At 42.0% G+C, this 11,247-nt stretch overlaps 2 protein-coding genes across 2 annotated transcripts in view; one reads left to right on the forward strand and one right to left on the reverse strand.

Moving 5' to 3' along the window:
- The window catches only part of rev3l (REV3 like, DNA directed polymerase zeta catalytic subunit), a 40,690-nt gene extending 36,132 nt beyond the window's left edge, over nucleotides 1-4,558 (forward strand). The window contains exons 28-32 of the mRNA XM_087806537.1: nucleotides 483-620; nucleotides 1,640-1,830; nucleotides 2,030-2,276; nucleotides 2,894-3,109; nucleotides 3,851-4,558. Of these exons, the coding sequence (XP_087662663.1) occupies nucleotides 483-620; nucleotides 1,640-1,830; nucleotides 2,030-2,276; nucleotides 2,894-3,109; nucleotides 3,851-3,991 (933 nt within the window). The 3' untranslated portion in view covers nucleotides 3,992-4,558. The remainder of the gene's footprint in view (nucleotides 1-482; nucleotides 621-1,639; nucleotides 1,831-2,029; nucleotides 2,277-2,893; nucleotides 3,110-3,850) is intronic.
- Nucleotides 4,559-4,677: 119 nt separating this feature from the next.
- On the reverse strand, nucleotides 4,678-10,386 carry slc60a2b (solute carrier family 60 member 2b). Its single transcript, XM_087806538.1, has 4 exons — nucleotides 9,842-10,386; nucleotides 7,198-7,366; nucleotides 7,017-7,133; nucleotides 4,678-6,935 (listed from the first exon to the last, which is right to left on the reverse strand). Exons 1-4 carry the CDS (start codon nucleotides 10,100-10,102, stop codon nucleotides 5,695-5,697), a joined length of 1,788 nt encoding a protein of 595 aa, XP_087662664.1. The 5' UTR covers nucleotides 10,103-10,386; the 3' UTR covers nucleotides 4,678-5,694.
- Between the last annotated feature and the right edge of the window lie 861 nt (nucleotides 10,387-11,247).

Here is an 11,247-nt window from a genome sequence, read left to right on the forward strand (position 1 = left end):
AAGTGTCCGGGTCACTTCCTCCTTGATGACATCACATCCTGCAGTTGTAAATGGAATTTCCAAATATTTTTTATATGATTGAACGAAACTTCAAAGTTTTTTTTTCCTACCACACCTGCAACTTTTACCTTTGTCGGTCTAATCATTTTTCAAGATTCTGTCCCATTTGGTCACTTCCTGTTCCTAACGCTCTATGATTGGCTGACGTGCTGGTGTTAGCTTTTTATTTATCATCGCATCGAAGAGGTTTATAGGAAGTGAAGCCTGGAAAATTATTTGATGGATAAAGATTGTCTTTTGTAAAGTGTGGTTAAAAGAAATTCCCTCAAATTGTTGGATCAAGGGTTAGAAACATTCTCCTCACAACTGTTACTTATGTAATCTACCACAGTTTGAGTGACACCTATTAAGAAAACGGTGTCTTTGCAAAAGTGTGACGGGCATCAGTCATGATGTGAATCAAATGTTCTGATGCGTCTCAGGTGTACCTGCCCTGCGTGCTGCAGACGAAGAAGCGATACGTGGGCTACATGTACGAGAGTCTGGACCAGAAGGAGCCGGTGTTCGACGCCAAAGGCATCGAGACTGTGCGGCGTGACGGCTGCCCTGCTGTTTCCAAGGTAACGGCAACACTCGTCTCTTCTCTGCACTCTCTCTGGTTCACTCGCTCACACCGTCTGGGTCAGAGAGGTGGTGCTGTGAGTCCAGACAGAGACGACTCCATCAGTGGTTCATCAAGTGGATCAGATGTTGAATGGCTTGATTGAAAGTTAAAATGTCGACATTTTTATTTTACTCTTAGTTGAAATGTCGCTTTTATTTTGAGCTTTGATGTTTTTTTGAACAATTTAATTAATTTATATAAGTACATTTTGTTTTTTAAATAATTGTATTTAAGTTATCAATATTGACAAAATAATTTAATTTATTTTTAACTCTTAGAGTTTGATATTTTAATTCCCAAATACATTTTTAATTAAATTAAATATAAAAATAGGTATAATTGTGCTTCCATGATCAGCCAAAGGTTCAATAATATGTAGTGGCACTAGTATATTATACACTTTTGTAATGCATTAAAAAGGTATTACATCAAAAATATGTTATTAAGAACATTTATTTTTTAATTATAGGGTTTTTAATATCTAACTCCATTTAAAAAAAATCATTAAATTCTTTAAAACGAATTTAACCTTTCAATATAGAAATTATTGAATTAAAACAAATACAATCTTTCAATATATAGATTATTTAATTAAATTATTCAATAAAAACAAATACAATCTTTCAATATATAATTTATTGAATTAAAACAAATAGAATCTTTCAATATATAAATTATTTAATTAAATTATTTAAAAAAAACAAATACAATATTTCAATTTAGAAATTATTTAATTAAATTGTTCAATAAAACTAATAAAAATCTTTCAATATATAAATTATTTAATAAAATTATTCAACCAAAAAAAAAATCTTTAAAATAGAAATTATTAAATTAAATAATTAAAATAAAATATTTCAATATAGAAACGATTTAATTCTATTATTCAATAAAAAAATATGCTTGAAAAATTCAAAAAGTGATTCTGATGAACTTCCATAGATTCCTCCTTAAATCTCCCAAACGTCTCCTCAGATCCTGGAACGCTCCATCAAGCTCCTCTTTGAGACGCGTGACATCAGCCAGGTGAAGCAGTACGTGCAGCGTCAGTGCGTGAAGGTCCTGGAGGGCGGGGCCAGCATGCAGGACCTCACCTTCGCCAAAGAGTACCGCGGCAGCAGCTCGTACCGACCCGGCGCCTGCATCCCCGCCCTGGAGCTCACCAGGTACATGAAGACACGCCGGCTACTGTACTCGGGAATCCAATTACTGCGACCCCACGGTCGTGTGTGTACACTCCCTGACTCTGTTGCCTAGCAACAAGGCGTCGTAATGGATGTGGTAGATGAGATTCCAGCAGCGTGTGCGAGAGAAAAAAATGTTCGCCGCCTCCACGTTGAACGCTGCGTCTCTGAACCTTGGCAGGCGCATGATGGCGTACGACCGGCGTCTGGAGCCACGGGTGGGCGAGCGGGTGCCGTACGTGATCGTGTACGGCGTGCCGGGCGTGCCCCTCATCCAGCTGGTGCGGCGCCCCCTGGAGGCGCTGCAGGACCCCGGCCTGCGCCTCAACGCCACCTACTACATCACCAAGCAGATCCTGCCGCCGCTGGCGCGCCTGTTCCAGCTGATCGGCGTGGACGTGCTCGGCTGGTACCAGGAGCTGCCCCGGGTGAGATCCGCTCGTGGACCATGTGGTCGAACTAACACCCAGACATTTAGGCTTTGATGTATGTAGAACTCTAGGACTTTAAGGAACATCTTAAGACGTTTTTATTTGTTCAGGCTTTTCCTTGATTTTCTGGAACTCCTGTTGTGTTATCAGTTTTATCTTGACCTTTAAAGTATATACTTTATTGAGTATTGTTTAAGCGCTTTGTGACCCTGGTCTGGAAATGCACTATATAAATAAAAATTACTTACTTACTATGAGTGGAGATGGAACAGTACCCGTACTCGTGGATTCATCTCACTTTTCATTTTGTTTTTGATTTATTGTTTGAATTAAAAAAACTACTTTAATGTACAAGACTCTTCATTTTATTCTGATTCATTCGATAAATGCATTGATTTATTAAAAACAACTGATAATAAAATCTCTCTTAATGTTTTTAATGAGAATCACAAGTGTCACGTGGTTTCCTGTGAGCAGGGAGAACAAAAGGGAAAGTGTTGATGAGCTTTGAGCATAGATCACATACGCCCCCTGCTGGTCAAGCTGCGGTAGCGCTAAACATGCAAAAAATCGAATCATCTTCATCATCCGTTTATTTTTTTTTCTTGTCTCAGATCCAGAAGTCGTCCTGCTCTGCCGGACCAGGAGGCGACGAGACGGGCAGGAAGGGAACCATCTCCCAGTACTTCACGACGCTCCACTGCCCCGTGTGCGATGAGCTCACTCAGCTCGGGGTGTGTTCGCGCTGCCGGGCCGAACCCCAGCGCGTGGCCGTGACGCTGCACCAGGACATGAGGCGCTGGGAGAGTCGGCAGGAGCAGCTTCTGAAGGTGCAAGGACCAGCTCTCTGACGCCACCTTCTGTTTTAGTTAGAGGCTGGAGACAATATCCATACACCGATATATATATATGTCCATATTTTTATTTTGAAATCATATTTATTTTTATCATAGTTATTTTATAGTTCAGATCTCGATAATCATAAATAATAATTATGTTGTTGTTTTAAAATATAAATTTCATTTAGATTCAACATGCAAATATTCAAAGCGTTTGTTCATTCTTGTGTTGCCATTAAACTCCTGACCACTAGATGGCAGCAGTCATTACGACCTAAGATCAATGAAATCCTGCACGATTCCAACGATGACTGAGAACAAGAGGATACAGTTGACTCCAGCAGTTTTCAAACAAATTAAGTCGTGTGGTCTGTAAATTCTGCAGCACCAGAGTCAAGTACTCGACAATACTACACATATATATTTGCTTCATGAAGCAGTGTCATGTTGGTTAGAGGTCAGGAGGTGGCGCCATCACTTTAAAAATGATTTTCATTTGAACAGTTGTTCAAAACAAAGTAAAATAGGGCAGAGACCGCCATCTAGTGGACTCTGAAAATAATGACACTGCTTCATGAAGCTTCATCAGACCATCACTACTTATCTCCAGTAAATTCACTTCCTATAAAGAACCACGTTCAGGTCTCAGAATACTTGGTAGAACCAGAACCAGAACCAGAACCTGCTTTCTGACTCTTTGGATTCACACGTCTCTCCGGGTTTTGTCTCCAGATTTGTCGGAACTGCAGCGGCTGCGCGGAGCGTCAGGTTCCCTGCGTGTCCCTGGACTGTCCGGTTCTGTACAAGCTGTCCCAGGTCAACAGACAGCTGGCCAAGGCCCCGTACCTGCGTCAGCTGCTGGAGCAGTTCTGATGGGGGCCCGGGTCGTGACCCCGCTCCTTGTCTGTCTCTGTGTGTGTGTGTGTGTGTGTGTGACCTCCATCGTTGTGTATTCGTCTGAATGGTGCTTCGACTGAACCGGCCCCCGGTTCTTCACCTGTGTCGTTACTGTGTTTGTTCTGGCTCTGCAGGTCCCTAAAGGGCTCGTGTCTGATCTCATTGGCTGCCGTGCTCCCATCACTACATCAGGAACTCTACATTTCATGTTGTAAATATTCCGTCTGTCTCCCCCGTCGACGTCACGGATGCAATCCAACCTTTTTTTCACGTGTCTTTGGTTTGGAAGGATGTTTGGAGTTTGACACTAAAGACGGTGAGGACTGGAGCTGGAACTTGGGACTGATGCAATACTTTGTGATAATTTAAGACTTTGGACGCTCGTGTGTTTTATGCTGTTCCATCACAAAAAAAAGAAAAAGGAGATTCAAACTTTGGTTTTTCTCGACATCTGTGTAAAGAATGTAAAAAAAAAATGTTGAAGACGATCGTTGTTTTTATTGCTGTGGTGCAACTTTGAGATATTAAAACTGTTCCAATTGACTGGTTTAATGTCGACAATGGATCACAGTGATGACGTCACGTTACACAACCGGAAGTTAAATCGCTGACATCCTTTTTTTTAGCTACACTCGAGTGCAACATTTTTTTAACCTGTAAACCAGGCTGTACACATGTCTCGCCAGCAGAGGGCGTTAGTATAACACGTGAAACGGCAAACATTCAATCACAGCGTTCACGTTTAGAAAAAAAAAAGTTAAGGTAAACAGGAAGTGTCTGCAAAATATCTTCTCTGGGATTGACGAGGATTGTCATCAGAGTGAGATGACAACAGAGTCCACTTTTGTTAGATTCTTATCAAAAAATAACTTTTAGAATCTATCAGGTTACTAAAAAGCTCCATGAGTATTTAAATTTTATTTTGAAAACCGGAAACGTAACCCATTGCCAATTTCACTTGTTTGTTTGAGGATCTTTAAAACAATTTGGTCCCTTTTTTGTCGCAGAATTGGTGTGAATTTAAAGCACCGTTTTTGTGATTAAACTTAACATGTGTTAGCTTAAGTTGTTATCAGAAGCTAATAACAGTATTAACCGACATTAACATTGTAGCTGCTGGACTGAAATTTACATTTAATAATGATTATTTATCAAGAGTTCCTGGTTTGTTTTATCATTACTTAATTTGAGGAAAATATAAAACTTATATTGATAATATGTCAATTGACATTATGCAATTATTGTGTAAGCTAATAAAACATTTTTCTGCACAACATAAGGCAACAACTTCCAGGTCAGAACAGAGAGAGAAAGGTCACTTTGAGCTTGTTTTTTAAACTACCAAAATCCAACATGGCGGTAATGCTAGCTTAATGCTAGCCATTAACATTGATTTCAAATCTCAACACACATGGTGTGGACGACAGAGACGTTTACGATGAGCTCACACACGGGACATGAACCGTCTGGTGTTTCTGCAGTCGATGTACGAAGCTAAACATTCCAAAGGTTGTGGTTTGTATTTAACATACAACGATAAAATCAAGAGAAAAAGTCACGTAAAAAGTTCTTCCAAACGATGTAAAATTGCTTTGGATTTTCTGTATTCAAGGGACGTCGTCAACGGTTACGGTTTTTTTAGTTTCAAAATAACATTTAAACGGCGGCGGATGACAGGTTCAGTCGTTCTTCTCTCGGTCCAGCGCGAGTTTGCGGCGAGGAGAGTCTGAGAAGGAAACCATCGGCTGCACCAGCTGTGTGTCGGCCGGAGGCGACTGGACTTCGGGGGGAGACGCCGACGACTTGTTGGGCGAACTGATGGGACTCACCGCGTCGTCCATTTCGATGACCTCAAAGTCTGCGTCGTTCCACTGGTCGGCCTCGTTCCCCTCCTCCTCCTCCTCCTCCTCTTCCTCTTCGTCGTCATTGGCTCCAGAATCCAGCAGCGCCTGACGATACTCGCTGTCGTCGGCGTCGCGTCGGCTCCTGACGGGGGTCTTGAGGCTCAGGCCCCCCGGGGCGGCCAACTTGTACATGACGGGGAAGAGGATGGAGGTGAAGGTGGCGCACAGCAGCGAGAGCTGCATGAGCAGCGGCTGGTCGTGGATCCTCCCCAGCAGGAAGCCCAGGAAGGCGGGCAGGACCATCTCGCCGACCCCGGCTCCCACCACGAAGGCCGCCGCCGTGCGTCCCGTCACCGTGGTGTACTGCTCCAGCCAGGAGATGCCGCTGGGGAAGACGGTCGCCAAGGAGGCGCCGTAGACGCCCGTGAAGGCCCAGATCACGGCTTTCTCCCGGCTGAACAGGCAGAGCAGCGTGGTGGAGACGGTGGAGGTGACCAGGCTCAGCAGGATCATGGTGCCCGGGTACATGCAGGTGGCGAAGAAGATGGAGAGCCCTCGGAAGATGGCGAACGTGGCCCAGAACAACGAGTTGAGTCCGGCGGCTTGAGTCTCGTCCATGCCGGCTTCTTTCCCGAAGGTGAAGATGAAGGATCCGTACGCCACCTCGGAGCCCACGTAGGCGAAGAAGAAGAAGAAGAGCAGCACGACCAGCGCCGTGTGATGTTTGGCCAGCAGGGGCTTGGAGGGCGAGGAGCGGGCGGGGTCGCGGGAAGAGGTTCCTCGCAGCCACATGACGAAGAACTGCAGCGAGACGACGAAGATGAAGACGCCGATCACCACGTACGCCCACATGGACTTGAGGTCGCCGCCCCGCATGTAGCGGACGGTCATGTGGTCGGCGGGTCTCAGCGCCGACGAGTTGCCGAGCAGACTGGCGTTGACGTCGAGGGCCGACCCGAACAGAAGCTTGGCGATGATGGGCGAGACGAAGCCTCCGACCGCGAAGCTGAAGTGCAGCGCCTGCATGTAGGGTCCGGCCCGGTCGCCCCACGTTTTCAGGATCAGCACGTTCCCGCCTGCAGGAGTGACGGCAGGTTAAGAGGAAACTACTGCCTGCCAAACTACTCTAGAGGTTTGTGGAAACACAAAGATCGTACCGGTGTCCAGGACCCCCATTGAGACCCCGATGGTGGACATGAGAGCGGTCAGCACCAGAGCCTGCTGGCAGAAGGGTATAGCACACGTTCCCAACGCCGTGATGGCCAACGACAGCCCTGTGCGGAGAGCAAAGGCGTTAGAAGAAGGTTGAAGCAGAGATGACCTTTGACCCTCACTGACCTAGCAGCAGGTGGGGGTTCATGCAGTCGAACAGCATCCCCCCGACCAGCGACCCGCCGATGTACCCTCCTGACCGGCCCACGAAGATGTAGGAGATGTTGCTGATGTCCTTCTTCACGTTGAGGGCCAAGTCCCCAAACGTGGGACCCAGAACCGAGATGCTCATCCCCTGGAACACAGGAGCGAGGAACACGTTCAGACTCAAGACCGTTTGAGACAAAAAGTCAGGTTTTTGATTTCCTCAGAGTCTCATCTAAGCATCTCGGAACAAAAGCTGCTTGATGGTCAAGTTTGACGAGTCGTTGAGGACATGAAGCTGCAGCGACTCGAACTTTAAACACAGAATAAAAGAAGTCTTGGGGAAATTAATTGTTTTTTAAAGAATGACTCATTAAAAACTAACCCTAACCCTAAACAATTCTGTAATTTGAAAAAGGTTAAGTTGAGTTACTATGGTATAAACAACAAAACATTTTAACTAGATACAGTATATTATTCTAGATCAGTGATTGCACCCTGGTGGGTCGCGAAGGTATTGCAAGTGGGCCGCAAAATAGTTTCCAAAAATTGTATAATTTTTTTGAGGGTGGATGTAATTATATAAAAATACGTATAATAATGTTTTAAATGTTAAAACTCGTTAAGTTTAAAAGCATATTAAACATTTTCAAATATTCTTTACATTATATTGTTTTTTCTTCGAGTATGTGGTAACATGTTACAGTGACTGTGGAGCTTCCAAGATGTTTCTCCTTTTATTGATTTCAGTCCTTTATGTTCAATCTTCAATAAAAAAAAGTGCTCTGAGAACGCATTATAATGCGTATTTATGGGGTCAGAGGTCAGCCGCAAAGGTTTTTGAGACTTAAAAGTGGGCTTTTGTGGTTTGAAAAGGTTGGGGACCACTGTTCTATGTAATACACTGAATAGGGTTTTTGCTCTTTTGTGTGTGAAAAAGTTTAAAATAAATAAATAAAAACACAAGGAATTCCGAGTAAAATTCTTCAATTCATTCAAAATAAAAAGTTTTAAAAACAAACAAAGTGGGAAAAAGATGTTTTGTGTGTTTAATGTTACCAAAGTAGGTAAGAAAAGTCAACAGGAAAAAAAAAGCTGGTAATGAAAAAGTTAAAAAAAAACTAAAATGGTTTAGCTGCTAATGAAGTTAGGAAACAACAAATCCCCCAGAAAAAGTCTTTTAATATTGATTTTATGTCAGAGTGGTGGAAAAATGCTCAACAGCCAGTAAGACTAAAACATAATGGCTGCTTTTCCCGGATTAGATTTAGCGCTACGATCTTCTTTGGAGTGCTCTTAAGAACGCTGTGAAAGAAGGAAGTGTTTCCCCAGAGTCGCTCGTAGCTCAAGAAGATCTTTCACTAAGAAGGAAATGTAATACCCACTTAACAGCCTTCTTAGCGACATGAAGAGTGATCAACGTTTAAATTCTCCACTTTTACAAATAATGACCAATGAAGATAAAGAACAAGAAGTGTGTTTGGAACAAATAATCAAGTGTAACACACACACATTTTTATACCTGGTGGAAACGTAACGTAAGAGTTGTTGACAGTGTATATTTGAAGAGGCGTGTAAGTATACAGAAGGTGTATTTGACTTGAGGGCTACGATGATGTGCACAGTTAACATTTACCGACGTCCCTCTGAGATGTAGATCTTGCTCTTCTCGTTCGTCAGGTCCAGCGAGGGCACGAGCAGACGAATGAATGAATGAAACACATCTTGATTGACAAGAACGCGCGCGAGGAAGGAGGTCAGACTGGTCCGATATGTTTGCCACATAGCGAAGCAGATAACAGACGATCCACCGAGGTCACATGTGAGGTCACAATGTTTATTTGGCTACGACACGTGGATATTCAACACCAATTTATCGATTTAAAGATAAGAATATATATATATATATATATATATATATATATATATATATACACATGGAGTCTACTGACTCCTTCAAGAAACATCTTAAGACGTTTCTATTTGTTCAGGCTTTTCCTTGATTTTCTGGAACTCCTGTTGTGTTATCAGTTTTATCTTACCCTTTAAAGTATATACTTTATTGAATATTGTTTTGATTGTTTAAGCGCTTTGTGACCCTGGTCTGGAAAAGCGCTATACAAATAAAAATTACTTACTTACTTACATCTATATATATTTTTTTTTTTTTTTGGTTTTCAAATCATATTACATTTTTGTCATAGTTATTTGACGGTTTACATTTCAATTAAGTGTGTAAAATAAATATACTATAACTATAACTTGTCAAACTTGTAGTCAAGCTTCTTATTCAACCTTCTGAACCGGTTCTCAGGTTCAATACATCCTTGATAGTTTATATACCGTGTGGCTCATTGCATCAGGGCTTTATTGCAGGAATTATGGTTCTGTTGACCTAAAATAAACACGAGGAGAAATCAATCTTTAACTACGATAAGATGTGAATCTGAACTTTGTGCGTGTTTTTTTTTCATGATGAGAACGACTTGTTCTGGCTCCAAATATTACAAAACTTATATTGTCTTGTTAACATTGTCGAATGTTGAACTATTTAAAAAATAAATAAGAATATTTCCATTCAGAATAGTGTTTGTGTAAATGGTTAGTTAATGGGTGGTTTCCTCACCAGCCCCAGGAAGGACGCGCACAGCACCAGAGTGACCATCCAGCGACCGCAGCTTCCGCCCTCGCCTCGGACCCCCACCACCGCCTCCTCCATCTCCTCGCAGCCGGGTTTCGCTCTCCTCTTGGCGGCCTTCAGGACGCTCTTCAGCCCGCTCCCCGTCGCGTCCTGTCGCTTGTCAAACAGCGTGTCCTCCTCCTGCTCCTCGTCCTCCAGGCTGGCGAAGCGAACCTGCTTCTTCTTCCTGGCGGAGGACGACGCCATAGCTCGTCGAAATGAGCGGGTCGTGGGACAGCTCGCTGGCCGCCTGAGAGGACGCTCTCCCGGGGCAGCAGGTTCAGGTGAAGCCGCTCATGGTGGAAACAGCTGGTTGACGGAGGCAGAGACGTCACGGAGGCGCGTGTCAAATGTATTCCTTCTTTCTTCACCCCATTCCAACAGTTTGAATCCAGTTATTTTAGAGAAAACATTATTCTGAGTCTCTTTAACATCATTTTTAAATTAAATTAATCAACTAAATAGATGAAATAAATGGAATCACACGCTCACTTCCGTGTTGCCGAATGGCCTCCTTTGATAGGTCAGCTTCCGACCACGTGATCAATCTAGACGTCACGTACGCTGTACTGTTTTTATTTGTATTTATTTTATTAATCATTTTAATTAATATTATTTTTAAAATAATGTTGCTCACAACCATGGACAGTATCAGTGGACTTTGTTGTCTTATAATAGTCCATTTGAATCTAAGTGAAACAGGTGTGTACGTGACTAGTATATATTTAGTGAAATATATATTATTTTATTAAGTGAAATGTATAAAATCATTATTATTGACCTGCAATCTAGCAAGAACGACACATATCCAACCAATCTCTTGTTGTTCGTGTGTTTCCGTTGAATGTCTAAGAAAGCCTCGATATTAAAGAGTTTTTTTGTTTTTTTTTAATATAAACACTTCCCTCTAGTGTTTGAAAGCAAGGACTGCAGTTTCAGATCGTCGTACTTTAAATCCCCAAAACTTTTTCTGTTTAAAAAAAATAAAATGGTGACATTGTATATTTCTAATTTGTTGGGATGTTATCTTTGTAACCTAAATATAGATGTTGTTATTGAAGAAAGAGAAAGTTATTTGAAAATTAAATGTATATGTCATTCTCCAAAGTAAATAAAATACAATTTAATAAAATGGTATTCAAAAAGATGTTGAAGGGAGTAAATAAATATCCATACAATTCTACATTGAAATGATTTAAAATTTATACATTTTAAAATAATTAAAGAATAAAAAAGGAGAAAAATAACGAGGGGTCAACATACTACATGGAGTTAAAATCATTTAAATAAAGCCCACATTATTTCTTTAAGAAAAAAAAAGTGAGAGTCAAATAATTGTTCTCAGAAGTCTG

This window comes from Callionymus lyra, chromosome 13 (assembly GCF_982586985.1).
Source record: "Callionymus lyra chromosome 13, fCalLyr1.hap1.1, whole genome shotgun sequence".
NCBI lineage: Eukaryota > Metazoa > Chordata > Actinopteri > Syngnathiformes > Callionymidae > Callionymus > Callionymus lyra.

Bases quoted from the DNA above. Each gene is read 5' to 3' on its own strand.
- slc60a2b (XM_087806538.1), bottom strand. From the start codon at position 10,102: ATGGCGTCGTCCTCCGCCAGGAAGAAGAAGCAGGTTCGCTTCGCCAGC. The intron at 7,367-9,841 runs GTGAGGAAACCA...CCTGTGTTCCAG, and splicing joins GCGCGTCCTTCCTGGGGCTG to GGGATGAGCATCTCGGTTCT. The intron at 7,134-7,197 runs GTCAGTGAGGGT...CTCTCCGCACAG, and splicing joins GAACCCCCACCTGCTGCTAG to GGCTGTCGTTGGCCATCACG.